Source organism: Mobula hypostoma, chromosome 8 (assembly GCF_963921235.1).
Source record: "Mobula hypostoma chromosome 8, sMobHyp1.1, whole genome shotgun sequence".
In the NCBI taxonomy this organism is placed as follows: Eukaryota; Metazoa; Chordata; class Chondrichthyes; order Myliobatiformes; family Myliobatidae; genus Mobula; species Mobula hypostoma.
The window spans coordinates 90515781-90543453 of NC_086104.1; the positions used below are offsets into that span (position 1 = coordinate 90515781).

The 27673-nt window shown below is 41.6% G+C and overlaps 1 protein-coding gene across 4 annotated transcripts in view; it reads right to left on the reverse strand.

Annotated features, from left to right (window-relative positions):
• LOC134350717 (syntaxin-binding protein 5) overlaps nt 1–27673 on the reverse strand; it is a 238902-nt gene that overhangs the window by 12769 nt on the left and 198460 nt on the right. For all 4 annotated transcript variants that reach the window (XM_063056323.1, XM_063056321.1, XM_063056324.1 and 1 more), the window contains 2 exons: nt 26936–27305; nt 9144–9309 (listed from right to left, as the gene is read on the reverse strand). In XM_063056323.1, the coding sequence (XP_062912393.1) occupies nt 9144–9309; nt 26936–27305 (536 nt within the window). The remainder of the gene's footprint in view (nt 1–9143; nt 9310–26935; nt 27306–27673) is intronic.

Genomic DNA, 27673 nt, shown 5'->3' on the forward strand with positions numbered 1-27673 from the left:
GTGTGTGTGTGTGTGTGTGTGTGTGTGTGTGTTTTTGTGTATATATCATAGAAAAACAGACTGTTTAATATGTTTCTGATCCATGTGATATAATGTCATGCACATTAAGAGATAAGAGTGAAATGAGCATCCGAACACAAGAAATTGGTGGAGTCGGCCATTTGGTCCAACGAGCCTGCTCTGCCATTCAATAAGATCTGGCCATGGACTCAGCTCCATCTACCTACTCTTCCCCATGCCCTCAATTCCTCTGCTATGCAAAATTAATTGTCTTCAGTATATTTAATGAGGTAGCCCTTACTGCTTCAGTAGTTAGAGAATTCCACAGATACACTACTCTGTGAAAAGCAGTTTCTCATCATCGCCATCCTAAATCTTCTCTCCCAAATCTTGATGCATATTTCTCATCACACTTACCAGTTGAAACAACTTTTCTGCCTATATTTTATTTATCCTTTTCATAATTTTGTATGTTTCTATAAGATCTCCCTTCATTCATCTGAATTCCAGTGAGTATAGTCCCAGGTGACTTAATCTCACCTTCTAGGTTAACCCCATCACCCCACAATTCAACCTCGTGAACCTCCTCTGCATCGCCTCCGAAGTAATTATGTCCTTCAAGTAAGGAGATCAGAACTGCATGCACTACTCCTGAAGTGGCTTCAACAGTACCCTGTACAGGTGCAGGATAACCTCCCTGCTCTCAAATTCAATCCCTCTAGCAATGATGGCCAACATTCAATTTGCCTCCTCGATAATCTGCTGCACCTGCAAGCCAAACTTTTGCAATTCACGCACAAGCTCTCTGTGAACAGCATGCTGCAATCTTTCACCTTTTAAATAATAATCTGATCCTCTATTTTTCCTTCCAAAATGGATGACCTCGCATTTATCCACATTGAACTTCATCACCCAGACCCTTGCCTACTCACTTAATCTATCTATATCTCTCTGCATCCTCTGTGCAATTTGCTTTTCCACTCAATTTAGTGTCATTAGCAAACTTAGATACACTACACTCAGCCGCTCTTCCAAATCGTTAATGTATTTAGTGAGCACTTGCAGGCCCAGCACTAATCTCTCCACTCACCACTGACTGCCAACCAGAGAAACATGCACTCATCCCAACTCACTTCCTTCTATTGGTTAACCAGTCCTTTATCCACTCTATAATACATCACCCCAACTCCATGCATCTTTTTATCTTATGGATAAGTCTTTAATGTGCCACCTTAATGCAAAATTCATTGCCACAGTCATCTTCAGAAGCCACGTCACTGAGTATATTTAAAGCAGAAGTTGATAGGTTCTTGATCAGTAAGGATACCAAAGGTTACAGGGAGAAAGCAAGAGAATAGGCTTGAGAGGGATAATAAATCAGCCGTGATGGAATGGCAGAGCAGACTGAATGGCCTAATTCTGTTCCAAGTGAATGCCTTCTGGGAATCCAAGTATATTATACTCACCTCTTCCATTCTATCCACTGCACTCATTATATTCTTTAAGAAATCTAGTAAGTTTCTCAAACAGGATCTGCCCTTCATGAATCCATGCGGGGTCTACCTTAACAACTTATAAACAGATGTCTTGCTATTTTTCCCTTAATAACAGCTTCACGCATTTTCCTGACTACAGACATTAAGCTAACTGGCCTATAGTAACCTGCCTTTTGCCTACATTGTTTATTAAACAGTGGCATGACATTTGCTATCTTTGAAACTGCCAGAGAATTCTGTGATAATAACTTGCATCATTTTTCAATACCTTGGGATACATCCCATCAGGACCAGGGGACTTGTCTACCTTTAGGCCTGCTAGTTTGCTCATCACTATGTCCTTAGTGGCAGTAATTGTATCGAAGTCCTTACCTCTAATCATATATATAACATCTCCCTTTGGTATGTTAGATATGTCCTTCACTGTGAAGACCTACACCACATAGTTGTTCAAGGCTTTGGCCATTTCCACATTATCCAATATTAATCGCCCCTTCCCATCTCTCAAGGGACCTGCATTCACTTTAGCCACCCTTTTCTACTTATGTAATTATAAAAACTTTCACAGTCTTATATTTAGTGCTAGTTTACTTTCATAATCTATCATCTCTTTCCTTATTGCTTGATTATTGATTCTTTGTTGCTTTTTAAGGTTTTCCCAACCTTCCAGTTTCCTACTACCTTTGGCTACTTTGTATGCATCAGCTTTTACTTTGATGCATTCTTTCATTTCCTTAGTTCTCCAAGGCTGTCTCTCTCCACTCTTACTGCCTTTACTTTTAACTTCTGTTGAGCACTGTGAAAAATCCAGAAAGATGGCACCAGTGAACAACAGTGACATTCTGCAGACAGCTCAAAAAACTACTAGTTACTCCTCTTCTTCGAAATACACCTCTTCTTCTGAGCTGGGATTGACTGCAACCTGTAATTTCCCTTTTAAAGATGTATTTTTGAGCCGAATAAATGACCTGGCATTCTTTGATCTCTTGGGGGATTTGGTGTGTATGCCAGCAGAGAATGAAGCTACGTCCATTGCTGGGGGTGGAGGCTATGTTGATTCTTAATGGTGGAACACTAACTCATGGTCAGTTCTGTTACTCTGTGCTGATTAAAGCATTGAGCAAGATTAAAATCAACAAGGACAAGAGCCAAAAATGAATAGGTATTCAGCACTGCATGCCTGCATTTGACCGAACTCTTCTCACTGTTGCCAGTGGGCGGAAGGTATGGGAGTCTTGGACTTGTACTGGATGGGCTTCACTTACCACAGCGCTGAACACACTCCACATCTATCGACTCACTTCTGGCGACTCTGCAGATCATGCTCCTTGTGGTTTTGTTTATTTTTATTTACTATTTGCGCGATTTGATCAACGTGCTTCAGTACTGAACTCACTTTGCAGCTGTGGCCTGCAGCCACCAGCACAATGTTGAACAGAATCCACAGCTGTGACCTGCAACCACTGGACTCCTGGGCAGGCTGCAATGGCCTCAGTAGCTCTATGGCTGTGGACTTACTTTCAGGGACGCTGTGGTTAATATTATTTATTTACTTTGCATTGTTTGCACAATTTGTTCACTTCTCCCCCCACCCCAACACAGATTGGGTGTTTGAAGCTCTTTTGTGGGTTTTTATTCAAATGGGTGTTAGAGTAAGTTTTTGGAAGCATTGTCTATGCATTATCTATAACTTTGTAAGTAGTGATTGCCTTTTGTGTTTAGCATATAAGTATCGAGCTCACATTGGGACCTTTTCAGAATGGCAGGCAGTGACAAATGGGGTACCGCAAGGCTCAGTGCTGGGACCCCAGATGTTTACAATATATATTAATGACTTAAGACGAGGGAACTAAATGCAGCATCTCCAAGTTTGTGGATGACACGAAGCTGGGCGGCAGTGTTAGCTGTGAGGAGGATGCTAAGAGGATGTAGGGTGACTTGGACAGGTTAGGTGAGTGGGCAAATTCATGGCAGATGCAATTTAATGTGAATAAATGTGAGGTTATCCACTTTGGTGGCAAGAACAGGAAAACAGATTATTATCTGAATGGTGGTCGATTAGGAAAAGGGGAGGTGCAACAAGACCTGGGTGTCATTGTACACCAGTCATTGAAAGTGGGCATGCAGGTACAGCAGGTGGTGAAAAAGGCGAATGGTATGCTGGCATTCATAGTAAGAGGATTCCAGTACAGGAGCAGGGAGATACTACTGCAGTTGTACAAGGCCTTGGTGAGACCACACCTGGAGTATTGTGTGCAGTTTTGGTCCCCTAATCTGAGGAAAGACATTCTTGCCATAGAGGCAGTACAAAGAAGGTTCACCAGATTGATTCCTGGGATGGCAGGACTTTCATATGATGAAAGACTGGATGAACTAGGCTTGTACTCTCTGGAATTTAGAAGATTGAGGGGGGGATCTGATTGAAACGTATAAAATCCTAAAAGGATTGGACAGGCTAGATGCAGGAAGATTGTTCCAGAACGAGGGGTCACAGTTTAAGGATAAAGGGGAAGCCTTTTAGGACTGAGATTAGGGAAAACCTTCTTCACACAGAGAGTGGTGAATCTGTGGAATTCTCTGCCACAGGAAACAGTTGAGGCCAGTTCATTGGCTATATTTAAGAGGGAGTTAGATATGGCCCTTGTGACTGAAGGGATCAGGGGGTATGGAGAGAAGGCAGATACAGGGTTATGAGTTGGATGATCAGCCATGATCGTACTGAATGGCGGTGCAGGCTCGAAGGGACAAATGGCCTACTCCTGCACCTATTTTCTATGTTTCTATTGGGCTAGCAGACCTTTCCATCGAAAGTGTCTCCGTCTGTATGATGTCTGTTGTACCTTCTTGTGTCAAATAAAGAAGCTGCTTTGTATCTACCAGTGACTCTGTCTGTCCAGTGATTTCATCCACGCTACAACTTTTGGTGTCAGGAGTGGGATACTTCGTGACCCATCGTGTGGCCAGTGTCCCTAGCAGTCTAAGTTGGTGAGTATTTTTCTAAAATAACACTCATACTTGGATCTGTTCGGTCGGTGGTACACGGGAAAATGAGGTATCATGAACGCGGAGAGCTGAACTGGTAGATATAAAAGTAGTGTGTGCGTGTGCATGTGTGTTTATGTAAGTGAGGAATCTTTACAAGTTAACTTGGTTAACTTGGACCACCAATTGCGAAAGGTGGTAACCGACGGTACGATTCAAGACGCCAGAGTAGGGGCGTGTATACTCGTTCCGGAAGCTGCATTTTAGTGTACGTGTTTGCAGGTGTGATGGAAAGGAATACAGCAGGCATCATGAGTTCAGGTACCAAAAAGTGGCAGATAGTGGAATACATACTCTGTGGTTTTAAATATGTACTGTTTAACTGCTACCCGTCTTTTATATTTTGCGTAGTCTGGGCATTAGTGTGGGGATATCTCAGGGAGAGGTTTTACCCAGATAGATCTACCAGAATGGCACTTATTGAGGTCAGGCAACGTCAGGTTGAGAACCCTGATGATCCAAGCCAGCCTTTGACCTTGATTACAACTATTCATAAACCCTTCACCCCGGGGAGAAACAGAGCATCTTGTCTGAGTTTCCCTCACTTAAAGTCGCCTGTGGGAATTCAGAATTCTGGCGTAAGCTCGAGGAAATGGTTGAAATTCACCAAATGCACCCTAAAGATATACATGTGTTGGTAAAAGCGAAGTGCCCGAGGAATATGTGGGACAGGATGGCCCAAGGGGTGCGGGATGGTACATGGGCAACTACCAGGAGTGCCAGTAATGAAGAAAGATATCGCTCTTTTAAAGGGTAAGTGAGGCAGCGGCTGGGGGGAGGCGAGAGTAGCTGGGGAATGATAATGGCGGTGATTCAAAAAGCTGACGAGACAGCCATGGATTATGCAGAGCGTAAATATAGAGCATATGAGGAGTATTCAAGGTTGGATAATCCAGGGGGGGACATCCCAGCCTTCCTAAAAATGCTGAAGGAAGGCCTGAGCTCAGCCCACCAGGAGGTTTTAGATTTAGGCATAACGGTAGGGTCCAACTACGATAGTTTCATGGACCAGGGAGATAGACCAAAGAAAAGGCAAGAGAAATCGTAAAGTCGGTATAGTGCATGCAGATGCTGTGATGTCCTGGAGAGTTTGTTTTGCTTGCCAGCAGCCAGGGCACCTAGCAAAGGACTGCTGGACCAGGTATAAGGCAGTGAAGGAGTTGATGTACTACAGCTGTGGCCTATCAGGACATGGCTGGAGACAGTGTCCAAAAGGGAGGGGGAAAACCCAGGTGAAGGTCATGGCAGACACCCAGCCACTCAGCCCATCAGTAACCAGTCTGTCGATCAGATCAAAGAGCTAGTAATGGTGCCTCTTAGGGCAGAAAAAGATGTGGCAGCGGGCTCCACTGCCAGCGCTGGTGACCCACGGATGTACACAATAGCATTGTTAGGGGGAACGGCAATGCAGTATGTTAGTGGACACGGGCATCGGTATCAATAACAGACTTACCCTTACCAACAACTGGACAGGCCAGTTATATCAGGGGTGTAGGAGGGAAAACAGTAAAAGCAGAAAGAAGTGAGTCACAAATACTAGAAATCGGGGGAGTGCAGCTTCCAGTGTATTTCTGGGTATGTCCAAATAATGAGGGCACGATCCTTGGAATAGATATTCTAAGGGAAGCAGGAGCTGTTATACATTCAGGAAAAGGAGAAATAATATGGACAAGTCAGGGGCAGTGAACGCACACAACCAACAGAATACACAGCCTGGCTAGCATAGGCGCAGCTGCCCCGATCATTAGAGACTGGAGCCAGGTTGGTGTCTATGGGTTACCTTGTCAGCAGTTCCCAGCAGTGTGGGCTACACATAAGCAAGATTGTGGTCAAGTAAAGATAAACCCAGTTAAAATAGAGGAGGGTCTGTATAAACCCCCTAAGCAGGACCCTATACAAACTGACACACTGACCATTGTTCAGGGTATAGTGAAGGAACAAAAACACTAGGGGATACTCGGAGAGACTGCGGCCACTCCAGAACATAAAGTTTTCCCAGCCGAGGGGACCCTGGGAAAACATCCAGATGGACTTCACAGGGCCCCTGCCAAAAAGTAGGGGGAGGAGTTAGTCTAGTAATCATGGATCACTTCACCCAGTGGGTAGAGGCTTTCCCAACAAGGGACTGCACCGCCCGCACCACTGCATGGATCCTAGTTCAGGAAATCCTCCCAAGGTGGGGAACCCCAGTTCAGGTGGATTCAGATCAGGGAGCACATTTCACAAGGAAAATGATGAAGGAAATGTGCCGACTGCTAGGGATTTGACAACGATTCCACGTACCTTACCATCCCCAGAGTTCCGGGATGGTAGAAAGGATGAACTGAACAATCAAGAATGCGTTAGCCAAAGCTATAGCTGAGACAGGAAAGACATGGGTTGATGTATTACCAGGAATCCTGATGAGATTGCGCGCAACCCCAAACCACACGTTGGATCTCAGCCCCTACGAATTATTGATGGGGCAAGCAATGCGACTCCCTTATGGGGTAATTACGGGTTGTGGGGAGCCTGGGGCTTACAGGGATAGAATGACCCAATATGTGAAAGACCTTTGTAACCAACTTAAAATGTTGAAGGACCGAGTGAAATAACAGCAGCAAATTGCTGATCAGAGAGAGAGAGAGGGGATAGTCCTTACACAGCCCGGCGACCAAGTTATGGTGAGAGTGCTGCCGGAAAAGCCAGGTTAGCCCCCAAGTGGATAGGACCACAGACGGTACTCTTAACGAATGATGCGTGTGTCTGTGTGTAGACTCGGCGAGGCAGCCAGTGGAAACACTAGGCCCAGGTTAAAGCATACGACTCACCCTCTTGTTGCTCCCACAGACAGAGCGGGGAACCAAGTGTACCCAGTAACCAAGTAATTACAGAGAACCTAAGAGAGGAACACCAGCCGGTCATGCCAGACCTGACCACAGCAGATGAAAACATACCCGGAGAAAACGCAAAGGCAGAAAACACCGAGAGCATGGCAGAAGACACTGAGAGCATGTTGGAAAGCCATGAATAGCCTGCTAAAGTGTGACGATGATGGTGCTCTGTAAAGAAGGCTGGTTGTTGAAGGTAGATGATTAATTTTATAGCATAGAATAGAAAATTATTGGGAAATAGATGGGGAGAAATTTTTAAGTTAAAGCAGAGACTGCAAGTTCCACCACTTCGATGGCATTTCAGACTGCACACGGCAGCTGGAAACAGTCACCCCCAGTCTGAGGAGCTGGGCCCTTTTTAGCAGTTGGGCAGTGGTGGACAGTTCAGAAAGGGGTGCCACCGGGGAGAGGTCCTTGCAGACGTTTACATAGAGGCCACCCCAACCCCTTCCTATACATTGATGAGACAGCCTGTAGGTGTTCCTGGAAGGAGAGTTTCAGTGACCAGAGGATAAAGGGCTGAAGACAAAGGAATGTGATTAAGCTGCAGGCAGCCTGCAGGGAAACAGCCGACAGGCACGTGAAAGGAGCTGCATTTCTAAGGACTTGGAACAGCCTCTCTGCTTAACATTTGGTAGGTAGCAATTAGGGAATGCTAGGATAGATATCGAAGTACGTAAAACTGGGTGGGGGGGGGCGGATTTTGAGACAGGGCATTTTTGTTGCCCTATTTGAGCAGGTGCTCATAAGTTGGCCTATACTGGTACAAATTTAATTTTTGTCCAGGAGGGCCAAGAGGAGGGACTATTAGAGTGAGTTTTTGGGTAGATGATTTATTTACACTTAAATAACCCTGGCCACCAATCTTCTATTTGACAAAGTATTGTGGATTGAGTTCACAACAATGCATTTCCTAAAAGCAGTGAATACCAGACGGTGCTGATGCCGTAGTTTGACCAGATGCTGTAGTTTTGAAGACAGCCTTATTCATACTTTATAAATATTAATTGTCCTCTATGTTAGCACGTAAAATACCAAATAAATGTATTGTGGATTTGACTTACACTCCTAAAGGCTGTGAGTACCAACCTAGACATGCTGGTGTTGGAAGGAAAGGATAAAGTCAGAAGGTGTGATGTTTTGTATGTAGCTTCAAAAGGAAGCATTGTCTATGCATTAACTATAACTTTGTAAGTAGTGATTGCCTTTTGTGTTTAGCATATAAATATCGAGCCCACATTGGGCTAGCAGACCTTTCCACCAAAAGCGCCTCTGTCCGTTTGATGCTTGCTGTACCTTGTTGTGTCGAATAAAGAAGCTACTTTGTATCTACCAGCGACTCTGTCTTTCTGGTGATTTCATCCATGCTACAACAATGGGTTCTATTGTGCTTCTGTTTTGTGGCTGCCTACAAGATGGATCTCAAGGTTGTATACTGTATACATACTTTGATAATAAATGTACTTTGAAAGTCTTCCACTGTTTAACTGTCACACCACGCAGCCTACATCCCCAATCTATGCAAGCCAGCTTCTCCCTCATCCCATTGTAGACTTCCTTATTTAGGCATAATGCACTGGTTGAACTGTTACACCCCCATTTGTATGAGAAATTCAATCATACTGAGATCACTCTTTCCAAGAGGATCCTCAAATACAAAAGTGTTATCTTTTTCTAATGTAAAGATCACTTTCAGTGCTTAAGCATTGTAACAAACTTTAATGATTCTTACCTGTAAATTCTCACATGTTCCTTGACTGTAGGTGATACGTTGGATCTCAGTGGGGGAAACCAAATACAGAGCTTGCCCATTATTGGTGAAACAGAAAGTACGAGCTATTCGCATATCAGTCAGTGGCAAATAATTGACATCCAGCAGTGGCCTAAGACTCGGCAAGCTTCAAAAGAAAATCAGAATATATTGTTTCAGAACATAGGAATGCTATTTCCTGCATAAGATACACAATGCAATAAACATTTACCAGGAAAAGACACCCCACAATGAGCAGTTACGTTATACAATACACACATACCTGGATAGAACTGCTGAAGTTTTATATTAATGAACTAAAGTATTGTTAGTGAGCTGTTTTTTGAAAAACACAAAAGGAAGACAGTAGAGTTCTCCTGTCTACTCGATGCAAAATCAATGCACTGGGAAATAAAACACACCTTCCTTGAAAAGGACAAATACATTTGCAGGAAGTGTTGTCAACTGGAGTACAGTATTTGATTCTGGACCCTAATTCACTAAAGTGCAACTGTGAGGCTAATTAGCAGGTGAAAAGTAACTGTAATGCAAAAGAAATGATGATGCAAATCTGAAATAAAAACATCACTGAAATAGTCAGTAAGCCAGACAATACCTGTGGAGAGAGAAACAAAGTTAATGTTTTGAGTCAGTCTTTCATTGGGACAAGGGAAGTTAGAAACTGGTCAGCCAGTCTAAATCAGGATCACTTATGACCTTGGGACAAAGTTTTGGTTCACCAAGGGATTCCAGCTGGAGTTACATCTGTGGCACTATGTGAAATCTAATTACAGGATGGTGGTAGAACAAACTGATGGTTTGGAGATTCAATAGCCAAAGATGGCATTTCAGATGCTACCTCCATTGTGGCAAGGTTGAGGAGATAACTGAGCAAATGCACAACTCTCTGAGAAGGGTGGGTGAAAAGTCAAAGGTCATGGGCTACAATTGAGAATCAGGCCTTGCATGCAGGGTACAGGAAACCAGGACGGAGATTTTGAAAAAACAGGACCTCACTAACCATGATGACTGATACAATGCGGCATTAGTCTAAATTGGCTGTGTGGAGCAAGCGGGAGGCTTTTGAGTGCTGAGCACCATCTGGCTGTGGATCTGTACAAAAGACTGGGTTGCAAGTCCACAGGAGTTGGCCAATATCCTGGTAGTGTTGTTGCAGAGTGGAGGTGAGAACCTGAAAGCAGCTTCTGAAAGGAAAGGGGCAAAAGTGGATGTAGAAGATATGGATCTAATAAATTTGTAAGGCAAGGGAAACAAAGATTGAGTAAAGGAAACAAAATTTGAAATAAAAACAAACTGCTGAAAACACATAGATTGGGTGCATTTGAGGGGAAAGAAACATTAATAACCTGTTGAAATATTCTTGAAACCTTTTGTTGAAATATGACTAAGTTGACCAAGAGGCCCAAGAGGCTGCAGACGCTAGAATCTGTAGCGATAAACAATCTGTTGCAGGAAATCAGTGGGTCAAGCAGCATCTGTGGGGCAAAAGGTATTACTGTATTGACCTCCCTCCTTAGCCATCAATCATTGACTGGCCCTCATGCCCTCATCTCAATGCTTCCCCCCCTTTATACCGGCCAACTTCCCTCGTCACTTTCAGTCCAGCAGGGTTTCAGAACACTATCCCCCCGCCTCCCCACACAGATGCCACTCAATCTGCTGAGATCCCCCCAGCTGCTGATTGTTGCTTAAAGATGAAGACTGGCAGTTCAACATTCTTCTTGGTAAAGTTTTCACAGAAGACAGGGGGGGAAAGTGGGAATGGTTGCAGCATCATGGATAATGGAAACAATTGCACCTGAAAGGAGATGTTTTGTTGAAAAGATCAAACAAAGAAGTAGTATAGGTTGAAATGAGGAACGAGGAAAGAGGTAATAGTGCTCGGAGTGTTACAAGCCCACAAGTAGTCAGAGGGAGAAAAGAGAGCTAATATTTTGGTCAGTTATTTTTGTACTTCACACTAAGGCATAACATAACGAGGTATTTCAGCTATCCTAACAATAGCTGTGACAATAACAGTGGTAAGAGGATTAGAAAACGTAAAGTTCTTGAAATGGGACTTTTGAGAACAAGTCTACAAATGAAGAAGATGGCAATGGGAAAGCATTTTAGAGGCAGACATCACAATTTGGTTTGATCTAGCATAACTAAAAAACAGAACAAAAGTAACCAAGCAGCATGGGAGTTAGCATTGCTGCCTCACAGCTCCTGGGACTAGATTTTGTCTTGACCCTGAGTGCTGTCTATGTGAAGTCTGCACATTCTCCCTGTGACCACACGTTTTCGCTAGGGACTTCAATTTTAACCCACATAGCAAAGATATACAGGCATGTTAATTGACTATGTAAATAACCCTATATGTGGATAAGTTGCAGGAACAAATCAAGGAGGTGTATGGGCATACAAGTTGCTGACATTATCAAAGGGAAGAGACAAATGGGACTGATGGGATCGTTCTGCTTAAGGGCCAAATGCGACCTTCTGTGTTACAAGTATAACTATAAATTTTGGTATTGACAATTATACAGGGTTACTCATAAAAAGTAGACTGTGGATGTAAACCAGTTTGAGCAGTGGGAAGCATCTAAGGAAAAGATGGTGATCGTCCCCATTAAGATCACTTTAGAAAACTCAATTTATCTGGTCAAAATGGATACCAGGGCACAGAAGGTGAAAAAAAGAGATTACAACAAATACCAATATAAGTAGAAGTGAAAATAGAAAGGAAACTAGGAAGGCAAAAATACTGCATAAAAATGATATTCCATAAAATATGTGAAATAAAATAACAAAGCAAAGAAGTATTATAACATTGGAATGAGACCTACAGGCAAAGGAAACTCGGTGTGTCAAGTTACAAATTACTATTCTGTACAACTTTATGGAAAAATTGTTTGACACAAATATTGAGGAAGAATGACAAGTATTACACATGATAAACATGTAGAAAGGACACATTAATAGATCAATAATCATAACAGAAATTAAGTCCCAGGTAAAAACATATCCCAGGATCTTAAAGAAAGTAAGAATGAGAATAGTGTGGTCAAGTTTGAGCTCGAGCTCAAAATCAGGTTTAACTGTCACAATGATATATACCAAGGGAATAAATGCCACAAAACCTGGCTCTTTGCTGCAGCAGTACGTACAGTACATTACGCATAGGTTAACAGGTGCTGCCATTACTCTTGGCTACAATTGTGTGGCTAACACTCTGACTACCGGAGTCATGTCAAAGGATTGGAAGATTGCAAATGTTGAAAAAGAATGAATCAAAAGTCAGTTAACCCAGCAGAGGTGCCGGGAAAATTAATGGAAACAAGAATATCAGGACACCAGGAAATCAGCAAGAATTTGTTAAGGGAATGTCATCTCTGATTAACAAAAACATTTTTACCAAGGAAGACCAATGCTGGAGTTCTATCGATTTCAACAAGGTGTTTGAATACATCTGGAAAGGAAATGCTCAAGGGATACAAGAGAAAGTGAAAATGATAGTGCATTAAAAGTGGCTTACTCCAAAAACAAAAAGCAAACACCAAAGTTCATTGCGTTTAAAAATGAATCCTAATGATTACTTGAAGAATTTTAATCAATGAGGCAATAAACAGCAAGTGGGGAGAGGTTACATTAGCACAAGTAATTAATTTAATTGGCTGGCATGACACGATTTGCCAAATCACATCCTTCGATGTAATAGGAAGAGGAGAGCCATCCGCAGTACCACCGATGCGGCAGAGAGGGCCTGAAGATGGCTGTGGCTCAAAACAGAGGAGCCATGGAGTCATAAGTAGCTAGCCATCTGGACACAAGCTGGGGTCTGATCAGCCCCGGCTGGGTCACCTGGAGGAGGTTGTATGATGTTGAAAGACCCGAAACACCTGATGATTCCAGGAACATCACTGAAGATGTGTCCAGAAGCATCAGCAGATGTACGTACACAGAAGAATTTTAATCAATGAGGCAATAAACAGCAAGTGGGGAGAGGTTACATTAGCACAAGTAATTAATTTAATTGACTGGCATGACATGATTTGCCAAATCACATCCTTCGCTGTAATATGCATTGCTATGAAAATGTTCAATTTTCTGAACAACTATTTATGCATTTCATCTATTTTAACTAGGTTTTAGACAAAATTGGCAGGGACATGAGAACTGGAGAGATAGGGCTGAGGATGGGGTAGTTGGTTTACAAATAGAGGCAGTGTGTAGTGAGAGGACAGGCTGATCATAAGGCAAAATTGCAATTAGCAGAATGAGTTGCTATGTAAAAGGGGAACAAAAATCGAAAAGGGTGAGGAATACAGGACTGAAGTTGTTATATTTGAATGCACACAGTATACAGAATAAGAGGGTTGAACTTGTAGCAGTTAGAGATTGACATGTATGATGTTGTGGGCATCACTGAACTGTGGCTGAAAGATTATAGCTGTGAGGTTAACATTGAAGGTTACACATTGTATCGAAATAACAGGCAGGCAGAGGAGTGTGGTTGCTCTGCTGGTAATAACTGAAATCAAATCTTTAGAAAGAGATGATATAGGATCAGAAGGTGTGGAATTGTTGAGGGTGGAGTTAAGAAACTGCAAGCGTAAAAAGACTCTGATGGGAGTTATATACAGAACACCAAACAGTAGCAAAGATGTGGGCTACAAATTACAATGAGAGATAGAAATGTATGTCAATAGGGCAATGTTATGATAGTCATGTGGGATTTCAATATGCAGGTAGATTGGGAAAATCAAATTGGTGCTGGATCTCAGGCAGTGGAATTTGTAGAATGCCTATGATAAGGATTTTTAGAAGAGCTTGTGATTGAGCCCACTACAGGATCAGCTATTCTGGACTGGGTGATGAACTGGAATTGATTAGAGAGCTTAAGGTAAAGGAACCCCTTATGGGCAAGTGAGCGTAATATGATATAATTTACCCGGCAATTTGAGAGGGAGAAACGACAATTAAATATATCGGTACTACAGTGGAGTAGAGAGGATTACAGAGGCATGAGAGAGGAGCTAAGTTGATTGGAAGGAGACACCAGCAGGGATGACAGCAGAGCAGCAATGGTTGAAGTGGTGGTATTCTAAAGGCAATAGTATGCAACCATGGCTGACAGAGGAAGCCAAAGCCAACACGATATAATACAGCTAAAATTAGTGGGAAGTTAGAGGATTGAGAAGATTTTAAAAACTAATAGAAGTAACAAAAATTCATAGAGAGGAAAAAAATGGAATATGAAGGTAATATTAAAGAGGATACCAAAAGTTTCTTCAGATACATAAAGAGTAAAAGAGAGGCAAGAGTAGATATCAGACCACTGGAAAATGATGTTGGAGAGGTAGCAATTGGGAATAAGGCAGACAAAGTGAGTAAGTATTTTGCAACTGTCTTCACTGTGAAAAACAATGGCAATATGCTGAAAGTTCGAGTGTGTCAGGAGCAGAAGTGAGTGAAGTTGCCATTACTAGAGAGAAGGTGCTTGGGAAACTGAAAGGTCCGAAGGTAGATAAATCACATGGACCAGATGGTCTACATCCCAGGGTTTGGAAAGAGGTGGTTGAAAAGGTTATGGAGGCATTATTATTGATCTTTCAAGAATCACTGGATTCTGGAATGGTTCTGGAGGACTGGAAAACTACAAATGTTATTCCATTCTTCAAAAGGGGAGAGGTAGAAAAGAGGAAATTATAGACCAGTTAGTCTGACCTCAGTGGTTGGGAAGGTGTTGGAGTTGATTGTTAAGGATGTGGTTTCAGGGTACTTGGAAACAAATGATAAAATAGGCCGTAATCACCATAGTTTCCTCAAAGGTAAATCTTGCCTGACAAATCTGTTGGAATTCTTTGTGGAACTAGCAAGTAGGATAGACAAAGGAGAATTGGCCGATGTGCATTTGGATTTTTTAAGAAGGCATTTGACATAATTCTGTTAACAAGAGCCTATGGTATTACAGGAAAGATATTAGCATGGATAGAACATTGGTAGGAGGCAAAGAGTGGGAATAAAGGCCATCAAACTTTACAACTCCTTCCTTGGAGGGTCAGACACCCTGAGCCAATAGGCTGGTCGTGGACTTATTTCATAATTTACTGGCATAATTTACATATTACTATTTAACTATTTACGGTTCTATTACTATTTATTATTTATGGAGCAGCTGTAATGAAAACCAATTTCCCCCGGGGTTAATAAAGTATGACTATGACTATTTTCTGGTTGGCTGCCGGTTACAAGTAGTGTTCTACAGGGGTCAGTATTTGGACTGTTTCTTTTTACATTACATGTCACTGATTTGAATGATGGAATTGATGGCTTTGTGACCAAGTTTGCAGGTGATTCAAAAGTAGGTGGAGGGGCAAGTAATGTTGAAGAAACAGGGAGGCTACTGAAAGGCTTAGACAGATCAGGAGAACGGGCAAATAAGTGGCAGATGGAATAGTGTCTGGAAGATAAAATTCAAAAACCTGAGGTGCAAAGGGACTTGGGAGTCCTCATGCAGAATTCCCTAAAGGTCAATTTGCAGATTGAGTGGGTGGTGAGAAAGGAAAATGCAATGCGAGCATTTACTTCAAGAGGACTAGAATATTTATGGTCCATGTTGTTCACATTGTACATTACATACACAAGCATGACTTAGACCAAGGGGTTTGCACTTTGTAGTAGATCCAACCTGTTTTATACTTGCACTGTCATCTATCTATTATGACATACAGTATACCAGGCCCACTACTTTACTACAAATTACCAAAGAGATAACATATACACAAATGATTACCTTTATGTACAATATACTATTTAGACATAACCTGCCTTGTGCTATATTCACTTTACCTGATGACATATGAAGAACATCCTCAGTATCCGAAGCAGACACAAGACATAGAAATAAAAGTAGGTATAAGTCATACAGCCCATCGAGCCTGTTGAACCATTCGATAACATCCTGGGCTCAGGTCCACATTGCTGCTGACTGCCCATAACCACTTAAACTCTTTTGTTGCTCATAAATCATCCATCTAAGCTCTGAATTTCTTTAACACCTCAGCCTCCACAGGTTTCTTGGATAGGTAATTCTAAACATATACAAGATAAAAATATCCCTTCTGTTCTTCAAGTCAAAGAGACTACCACAGAAATTATGCCTCCAGTTCAAAGATACTCCTACAAGGTGAAGTATCATCTCAGCTTCTTCCTTTTCGAATTCCATGAGAATCAAATGTGTTTCAATTAAAGTACTATTCATTCTTCTCAACACCAATAACTATAGGCCCAAGGGGCTTAATTTTTTTTTCGAAAACAACACCTTCTTAATGGGATTCAACCTTACTTTCTATGTATTGTTTTCAGTACAAATATACAGTGGCATGCAAAAGTTTGGGCATCCCTGGTCAAAATTTCTGTTACTGTGAATATCTAAGCGAGTAAAAGATGAACTGATTTCCAAAAGGCATAAAGTTAAAGATGACATATTTCTTTAACATCTGAAGCAAGAAAACTTCTTTATTTCCATCTTTTACAGTTTCAAAATAACAAAAAAGGAAAAGGGCCCAAAGCAAAAGTTTGGGTACCCTGCATGGCAGTACTTAATAACACCCCCTCTGGGCAAGTATCACAGCTTGTAATTGCTTTTTGTAGCCAGCTAAGAGTCTTTCAGTTCTTGTTTGGGGGATTTTCACCTATTCTTCCTTGCAAAAGCCTTCTAGTTCTGTGAGATTCTTGGGCCATCTTGCATGCACTGCTGTTTTGAGGTCTATCCACAGATTCTCGATGACGTTTAGGTCAAGGGACTGTGAGGGCCATGGCAAAACCTTCAGCTCGCGCCTCTTGAGGTAGTCCATTGTGAATTTTGAGGTGTGTTTAGGTTCATTATCCTGTTGTAGAAGCCATCCTCTTTTCAACTTCGGCTTTTTTACAGACGGTGTGATGTTCGCTTCCAGAATTTGCTGGTATTTAATTGAATTCATTCTTCCCTCTACCAGTAAATGTTCCCCATGCCACTGGCTGCAACACAGGCCCAAAGCATGATCAATCCACCCCCTGTGTTTAACAGTTGGAGAGGGGTTCTTTTCAAGAAATTCTGCACCCTTTTTCCCCCAAACATACCTTTGCTCATTGCGGCCAAAAAGTTCTATTCAGAACATTCAAAGGAACATCCAAATAAGCCTGATGCATTTTAGAAACAAGTCCTGTGGACCGATGAAGTTAAAATAGAACTTTTGGGCTGCAATGAGCAAAGGTATGTTTGGAGAAAAAAGGGTGCAGAATTTCATGAAAAGAACCCCTCTCCAACTGTCAAGCACGGGGGTGGATTGATCATGCTTTGGGCCTGTGTTGCAGCCAGTGGCACGGGGAACATTTACTGGTAGAGGGAAGAATGAATTTAATTAAATACCAGCAAATTCTGGAAGCAAACATCATACCGTCTGTAAAAAAGCCGAAGATGAAAAGAGGATGGCTTCTACAACAGGATAATGAACCTAAACACACCTCAAAATTCACAATGGACTACCTCAAGAGGCGCAAGCTGAAGGTTTTGCCATGGCCCTCACAGTCCCCTGACCTAAACATCATCGAGAAATGTGGATAGACCTCAAAAGAGCAGTGCATGCAAGATGGCCCAAGAATCTCACAGAACTAGAAGCCTTTTGCAAGGAAGAATGGGCAAAAATCCCCCAAACAAGAATTGAAAGACTCTTAGCCAGCTACAAAAAGCGTTTACAAGCTATGATACTTGCCAAAGGGGGTGTTACTAAGTACTGAACATGCAGGGTGCCCAAACTTTTGCTTCGGGCCTTTTTCCTTTTTTTTTGTATTTTGAAACTGTAAAAGATGGAAATAAAAAGTTTTCTTGCTTAAAATATTAAAGAAATATGTCATCTTTAACTTTATGCCTTCTGGAAATCAGTTCATCTTTTACTCGCTTAGCTATTCACAGTAACAGAAATTTTGACCAGGGGTGCCCAAACTTTTGCATGCCACTGTACCTTCCCTTAAAAGGAGTAAACCAGATGTCTCATCATTGCTCTGCAATAAGAGTTAACGTTTCATTTTCCTTCCTAATTACTTGCTGTATTGGCCTGTTAAATTTGTGTTTCGTATGTGAGGACACCCAGATCTCGCTGTACTGGAATATCGTGTATTCTCACTCCTTTTAAACATTATGCAGTTTTACTATTCTTTACAAAGTGGTCACTTTACATTTAGATGCTGTCTGACCTCTAAGTATCTGCAGCATTTTGTGTGCTGCTCTGGATTTCCAGCATCTGCAGAGTCTTTTGTGTTAATCTATCATTACATTTTGCCAGGTTAATCTCTCATTATATTTTGCCAGGTTATTACACTGTCTACCAAATTTTCACCCACCTAACTTATCTTTACTGAGATAACCTTGCTGAGTCCGTCCCCACTTCACCACTTTCTTTCTCACCTGTTTTATATTACCATAAAATTTGATTCCTCATCCAAATCATTGATATTGATGTCAAATGGTTGAGACTTCAGCACTGATCTGCCCCACTACTTGTCTTTTTGAAAATATTCCACTATCCTGATCCAGGATTTTTGTTAGTAAGCCACTCTGATCATGCTGATAAATTACCAAAAATTATTGAGTAGTTACCTATTAAGATACAGAAGAACGCTAGTTAGCTCATTTGGTCCATGCCAATTATCATCAGTTTCATATACCTCTCTTCTCTCCTGCAGCCCTGCAAGTTATTCTATTGCACATGCCCAACAACCCGTTTGGTTCTTTCGACACTTAACTTTACTGAAGTTCAGTGGCAGTCTAAGCTACCACTCCTTTTGGATGTAGGAGGAAACTTGACCATCTGATGGTAACCAGATACCACAGGGAGAAAAGACACCATGCCAGGTCAGGATGAACCCAGTTGCCTGGAATTATTAGGCTGAAGCATTAAACGGTACCACTGTACCCAAGTCTTTATATAACTAATAAGTTTTTCTCCTTCACAAAAACACATTGATTCCCTTTGTCTCACAACTTTCAAAATTTCCTACTCCAGCATTTCCCAATGACTGAGGCCAAACTAACTAGCCTACAGTTTTATGCTTTTGGTCTCCTTCCATTTTTGAATAGTGAGGCTAGTAGTACTGCTCCATTGGTATCTTCCCGGAGGTTAGGAAATTTTGGAAGATCTCAACAGAAGTGTCCACAACTCTTCCAAACTAAATAGATAATTTTCAATCTACTATAAACACATTTCATGTCAATATAATTTCACTGGGCCACACCCACAATACTTTAGACACATCATGTGCAACAGATACATTAACCTATGGATATTGCTTACAATTTGATCTTCAGTACTGTATACATTATTTGTGCTATATATGTACATTATCTGAACCAGATTTTACTCCACAAATATGCATTACTTGTACTAGACCCACTATAATGTTTGCATATTTCATGAATTAGATTTGTTAAACCATAAATATATTCATTAAGTTCAATGTACTCTATAAAGATTGCCTGGATGAGATTCACTATAAAATATTCATTATTAGTACTAGTACAACAAAGAGCATGTAACTAGCAGCAGATATACTTTCCAAGATGGAAATCTTTACCAGATACACTGCAATATACAGTATTATTCACTTTACCACAGTGCACTATACTGCACATTCCTTGCATATTAGCTACTCTAACCTACACCAGATGCACATAACTTGTAATAGATGGCATGTCCATAACATGCATCAGGTCTTGATGGAAAATCCTGACCAGAGAATCAATTGGACATATTTGGTTTACAGTTTTTAAAAGGGCCTTTCTTTGCTGTTAACTAGACTTTGTCATGTGACCTCAATTGCTACTTCTTTCAAAAGACATGATCTTTAAAGTGGGATGCTCACAGCTTTGAATAAAGAAAGCAGTAGAGCAATTTTGATTAGGAAAGAAAGTTGTGGGCTCTATATAGAGCTCCCTTGTAACAGAGCTGCTACTCATTTAAAATAGAGACACGAGAGTCTGCAGTTGTGGGAACCAAAAGCAAACAAGGAAATGCTTGAGTAACTCAGCAGGTCCAGCATAATGTGTGGAGAGAAATGGATAATTGACATTTTGAGGAAGGGTTCCCTTGACAGGTACTGCTTGACCCAATGAGTTCTTCAAGCACTGTTTTTTGCTACTCAACTAATGCTATATCACCATATCAGAACAATCAATAATACAATTTTTTTTGTAATTGCAATGAAGAAGTTGACTATTTCACTCATCTATTCATTCTATATTTCACAGGTTTCATCTTTTTTTTTAGCATTGTGTATCTGTTTTGAAAAAGTTCCTGAAAATATTTGGAGATTAACTTCATAATTTACAATACAGGATGCAAAGTAAAGGGTGGCAATGAACATGGATTTATTCAGTGTCTTTATCATCAATGTAATCCAAGGTCCCTTTGTTCTGACACATCCCAGGACTCCTGTGGTTCTCCATCCCCACCAGTGTTGCACCTTCTGAAGGTCAGATCAGATCACCACTCTAACACTCTCAGGCCTTTCCAGCACAACAGTGAACCTAGATTCAAGCATAAGCAAATTAAGTCCAATATTCCATTTATAGATAATATTACATTTTATGTTGCCCTTTCTCGAAGTAACATGTTGCAGACCACTTTCTCCCATGTCAGCCCCTTGCTACAATCTAAGCACATATCTCTAAATGCAAAAGGCACACCAGTGGCTCACTTCATTCAGAGTTTGAGGAGATTTGGTGTGTCACAAAGACCTTTACAAATTTCCATAGATGTACAGTGAAGAGATTCGGACTGGTTGCATCACAGCCTGGTATGGAGGCTGCAATGTGCACGATCTGAGGAGGCGGTTGACAGTTGTTGACACAGCCAGTTCCATTACAGACTTCCAGTTTAAGAAGGCGCTGTTGAACCTCAGCGACTTCTGACCGGTTGGCTAATGAAACAAGGATAGGAAATAAAGTAAGGGTCTCGGCCCGAAACGTCAACTGTACCTCTTCCTATAGATGCTGCGTGGCCTGCTGCGTTCACCAGCAACTTTGATGTATGTTGCTTGAATTTCCAGCATCTGCAGAATTCCTGTTGTTATCTGCAGATTTCCTTGTGTTTGCGATAGGAAATAAATATTTTGTTAATCACACTTTTTCTGGCAAGTGATCGTCACAAGTAATAGTCAGTAGGTTTGCTTTGGACTTGAAGGCCATTTGATGTGGCAGAACTGAGGCAAGGTGTAGTGGCAGGCTGGTCTCCGAGAGCAAGGAAGCCCTGAGGTTCGATCATATTAAATGCCATGCTGAAGGCCGATTTGAAGCAGCAAGGTCAGGGCAACAGAATGTACTGATTTGACTGAACTCCATGCTTGGACGGAGACTTAAGCACTGTGCTGAAATTGAAAGGTTGGGTACAGGCTGAATTGAGGCATTGGGATCCTGATCTTAGAATGTATCGAAGCAATTGCACCCGGTGTTTGGACGTCAATTTAGGCACTGGGCCATTTTGAAAGAGGTCAGGATGTCAGGGCCCTAGGCAAGGGATGGGCTGGTTTAGATCAATGCTTCACGACTCAGCTCTGCGCTGAACTATGGAAATCTCTTTGCTGACTTCAGTTCAGGACGCATTTTCGTCGTGGCTATCGTCGGTACGAATTTTTTTTTCTCTGCATATTATGCGTTCGTTGGTCTTTAAAAAAAATTTTTTTTTGGGCATGATGTGTTTTTCTCTCTCTCTGCACATTGAGTGTTTCGATGGTCTTTTGTTTTATATGGATTCTTTTAGGTTTCTCTGCTTTCTGGCTGCCTGTTTCGAGACGAATCTCAAGGTTGCATAACGTATACATTGATAGTACTTTAAACTTTAAATTCTCACTACATTTTCAAGTGGTATCGCTGTGGACCCTCATCACCCGGGACATGCCCTCCTTTGGTTACCATCGTCAGGGAGGAGGCACAGAAACTGGAAGACCCACACTCAATATTTTAGAAACAGCTTTTTCCCCATCCACAATTAGATTTTCATGGACACTGGTCCATGAACACAACCTCGTTATTCCCTAATCTAATAATCTAATTTTTGCACAATTTACTTTTGTAATGTAGAGTAATTTAGTGTCTTTGCACTGTACTGATGTCCCAAAACAACAAATTATACATTGAAGTCAATAATGATAAAGCTGATTTTGATAGATCCTGCCAAGTACTTTGGTGCACATTCGGGGGAAAGAAGATTAAAAATCGAAAGAGCCAATCTTGCCATAAAAGAACAGGATCATTACACTTCCCTATTAACAGAATTCTGGCAGCACTGCTATGTAAATTAAATAATATGTACTTGGGCAAACAGCACTTTGCACTTTTGTTTTTATAAAAATTAAATTATACTGATTATTCACCACGCTTTTACATGAAGAGCACTTGCTTTTCAGTGATAACCTGTTCATTCGTTCATCAATTCAGTACAATTACTGTTTGTTTTTCAAAATTTGGAACTAATACAATTCAAAGATGTAAAATAAAGACAAATGAACAAAGATCTATTTTAACCATGTAAACTGTTGGATATTAAGGAAAACTTTAAGCATCTCAATCAAACAAGCAGCATGGTCACATGGCAACCACAAAGGCCACTGCATGATCTGCAGGGGAACACCAGGCTCTGAAGATTGGCAGATGGCAGTGAAGCTACCAGACTACCAGGAGATAAAACCTGCAGAAGGAAGGCTGAGAAGAGGGCCCCCACTGGTATTGATCTATACTCTGCTGGAAATGAGAAGTGTTTGGAAGAGAGGATGCTGATGGGAAATCACATTAAGTAAATTACTCAAGTATGTTACCACCATACATATAAGGGAGAATATATTGTAAATGCAAATGGGAGGTTTTTGACCATACACAGTAGGGTATCCAATGCATGTAAAGCACAGGGTCTGCAATTTTAAAAAAATCAACTTTAAAAAACACACACACAAAATGCCGGTGGAATGTGGCAGGCCAGGCAGCATCTATAGGAAGAGGTACAGTCGACGTTTCGGGCCGGGACCCTTTGTCAGGACCGAAACATCGACTGTACCTCTTCCTATAGATGCTGCCTGGCCTGCTGCATTCCACCAGCATTTTGTGTGTGTGTTGCTTGAATTTCCAGCATCTGCAGGATTTCCTCGTGTCTGCGACTTTAAAAAATGTTCTTTTACTATTGCTTCAATATTTAGGAGGCAAACACAGAAGTTCCTGGAAAAGTAGTTTAAGAGTAAAAAGGAAAACTATAAAACACTAAAACATTGGTTTGAGAATTTATAGTGTTGAGCCAACAGCAGCAGCTGAAACTGTGAATCATCACTGCACAATGGAACAAAAGACTCCCATCCATGCTGTAATTTCTAAGAATTTACCCTTTTGTAAAAACTGGAAGCGAGAATTTGAGAATAATTTATGTCTCCTGAGACACTGGGACCATTCGTTTGTGCTCTGAGGAAATACTGCCACATTTATAAAGTACAGCTAGTAATTTTAAAATTTGTTTGCAAGCACTTTTCACTAATTGAGGTGACCGACCGATTTATAGCCTACTCCTACAAATATAACCTTTTTTTTAACATTGTTATTTCAGTAATCTTTTTAGCTTAACAAAAACACACACTACCATTTAAAGAATGTCACCTCTCACAAAACAGGGCTCCTGCATGTGATTGTGACTTGAGGAAATGGAGCAGGGCTTGAAGTCACAGCCTGCAGAGGAATAAGAGTACTGCAAAAGGCCAGAGCTGAATCGCGCTCAAATTTACACTTTTTTTAAAACCTCTCATCTCAAAATAGTAATAGCTATCAATTCTTCCCAACAAAAGAATTATTTCAGTCTGAAACTGAATGAATGCACAGAAAGAGATGAGAAATTGCTGTATCCTGGTTTTCACTGAAACGTGGTTAAACAACAACATGCCTGACTCATCGTTTCAACTTGATGGGATGACTCTGCTCCGTGCAGAATGAAACTCCTTGCTGGGGAAATCCAAAGGAGCTGGAATCTGTGTGTACATTAAAAAAGGTTGGTGCACTAACTCACCTGTAGTTAGCATGGCAATTGAAAATCTTACAATACCGGCCACGTTACCTGCTCAGGGAGTTTACTGTTGTGTAAATCACCGCTGTCTGCATTCCCCGTGTGTGGGCACCAAGACCACACTGGGAGAGCATTACAGTATCATCAGCTCTCAACACAACCAGCATCCAAATGGTCTATTCATAATTGTAGGAGATTTCAATTTATGTTTATCTGCAGAACATTTTACCCAAATTCCACCAACATGCCACTATGGCGGGGAACAAACAGACTGAATCACGTTTATACAAACAGATGAGGTACTTAATAATCCATTCCATGCCCTCATCTTGGCCTCTCTGACCACATCTCCATATTGATAATCCCAGCATATCAACCACTGCTGAAAATGGAGAAACCAGTCAAGAACAGCTCTACAACAGATGCCATAGCATCTGTCATGCACATGGCCCTGACACACTTTGAGGACCATCACTGTATGGCCTAATAAGGCAATGTCTATGCTACAGGACTGTTTTGAATGGACTAACTGGCAGATGTTCAAGGAGGCTGCCACAAACAGAAAAGATACACACCTTGAGGAGTATGTTTCATCTGTCACTGGCTAGATCAGTAAGTGTGCAGATAGTGTTGGTACCTCAAGAATGGTCATCTCATGACCCAACCAGGAACTCTGGCTGAACGCAGAGGTGTACTCCCTACTAAAAGTATGGGGCACTGTCTTCAAGTCTGGAGACAGAACAACTCTCAAAGTAGCCAGAAGAAACCTCATCTTTGGCATCAAGAGGGCAAAGGCCACTCACACACAAAAAAATTCAGCAACACCTGCCTGTTAACGAACCCCAGCATTCGCGGCTAGGCATCAAGCACATTACTGACTAAGCAAGGAACAACAGTGTTGGCTGTACCAGTGATGCCTCCCTCTCTCACGTTCTAAACAACTTTTATGCGCACTTCGAGGCTGGCAACACAATGCCAGCCACAGAAAGCTACTTCCCTCCCAGATGAGCAGCCACTGTCTGCTACAGCAACAGATGTGAGAAAGACTCTGCAGAGAGTCAACCCTATAAGGCGGCAGGGCCAGACAACATCCCAGGCCGAGTACCCAGAGTATGCACACTAGCTCACTGACATCTTCAACACTTCATTCATCCAGGCATGCTTTAAATTAGCCACCAACATCCCCGTACCAAAGAACTCTACACCTTCAGAACTACACCACTACCACCTGGTGGCAGTGACACCAATCACCATGAAGTGCTCTGAATGTCTGGTAATGGCACACATCAATAACTCCACTCCTGCCATATAGGACACTCACCAATATGTTTATCGAAAGAACAGCTCTACAACAGATGCCATAGCACCTGTCATGCACATGGCCCTGACACACTTAGAAAACAAGGGCACTTATGTCAGAATGCTGTTTCTGGATTTTAGCTTGGCATTCAACAATGTTGTCACACAGACCTTGAACGAGCTTCTGCTCCTCGGTCTAAATACACCACCATGCACCTGGGTGTTGGAGTTCCTTATCAACAGACTTCAGATAGTTAGGATGCAGAACTACTCCTCCCTCCCCATCATCCTCAACATGGGTGCCCCCAGGGCTGTGCACTGATCCCATTGCTGCACACTCTGCTCGGACATGACTGCACATCCAAATCACATTGTCAGGTTCGTTGATGACATGACAGTCGTAGAGCTCATTACCAACATAAGGAGATGGCCTATAAAGAGGACGTGAAAGAGCTCAAGGCCTGGTTCCAGGCAAATAATCTCTTCCTCAATGTCAACAAGACAGGATGGTTATTGACTTCAGTAGAACTCACACCCCTCTTTACTTCAGTGGTACAGCAGTGGAAACTGCAAACAGTTTCAAATTCCAAGGAGTCCTCTCACATCCTCTCATAGTTCCAGAACATATCCTATGCAATCAGGACAATTCACCAATTTTTCTACTTTGATGAGGCTGCAAAGAGTTGGACTATGCACATCTACACTCACACCATTCTTCAGATGTGCAGTAGAGAGCATCCTAACATGCTGCAAGTCTGCATGGAATGGAAACTGCACTGGGGCAGATAAGAAGGCACTACAGTGGACAGTCAAAACTCTGCAACGCATCACTAGCACCAGCCTACCCACCATCAATGGCATATATACAGAAAGGTGTCGGAAAAGGGCAAGTTTCATTAAAATCATGGATTGCTTGCCCCACTCCAATCAGGGAGGAGGCTACACAGCATCCATGCCAGGACCACCAGACTCAAAAACAGTTATTTTCCTCAAGCAGTGAGGCTGATCAACTCCTCCACCTACTAAATCCACCCCTGCACCATTTCCTTTCAATCACCTTATGTACAGACTCTGCTGTGCCTAGTGTCCCTTTATGGATATACAATCAATCTATGTACATAAGCTATCTTATGTATTTATATTTATTGTTTTTATCTTTATCATGTGTTTTTTTTAATGCTGCATCAGACCCAGAGTAACATTTGTTTCTTCTTTACACTTGCGCACTGGAAATGACATGAAGCAATTTTTAAGTTGAATCTTGAAAAAGCCTTTGAACGAAGCTTTCGACAGCCTACATTACCACATCATTAAAAACATCTTAGTTTATGCATTGTGGATATCACAAAGCTCCCAGATACAATCAGTTTATTAGCCCATGAGCACAGCTTCAATTACCTGAATGTCATGATATGCCCATTGGCACAGAAACATGCAAGGCAGATGCTCCCATTCAGTCCCACAATATCACCTCGAAGAACAAACGATGTTTCAGTTATGTTGTGTTTATAAACACAGTTTTGGGATGGCAGTGAGATAACCTTTGCCTGCTTTTCTGAACATATCACTGCATATTGGGTTTCACATATCTCCTGAGAGGATGATGGGGAGACAGATACAGGTCTCAGTTTCCTACATTTATCTCTCTCATCTTTCTCTTCCTGAACATTTGGTTCTTTCCAAGGTTCATGTGCTGGATGAATGAGGCTTCCTGTGGTGTCCAAGAATGCCATTCGCAAAATTGCTCCTTTTAGTCTTAAGATAGTCCCTGTATAAGATAAAATGCACTGTCAAATTGTGTTGAGTCATAAGGTCTACAAAATACATAATAGAACTGTGATGAATAATTAGTGACTAGTTACCTCTCTTCCATTGAAGATACTTAGCAAGTTACAAGACACCATCAGACATAGTAAAATAATGCAGATGCTAGAAATATTAAAATACTGGAGACAGACAGGAAGACATGGAGGAAGGGAAGGTTAACATTTCAAAATGACATTAACCTGGTCTGACACAAGGTCACTGAACTTAAATGGCATTCTCTACCCCCTCCCCACCCCACCACACAGAAAACAAAAGTCAAAACTCCTTTAAAAACATTAGAAAAGGTAATATTATGTACTCATTGGTGGC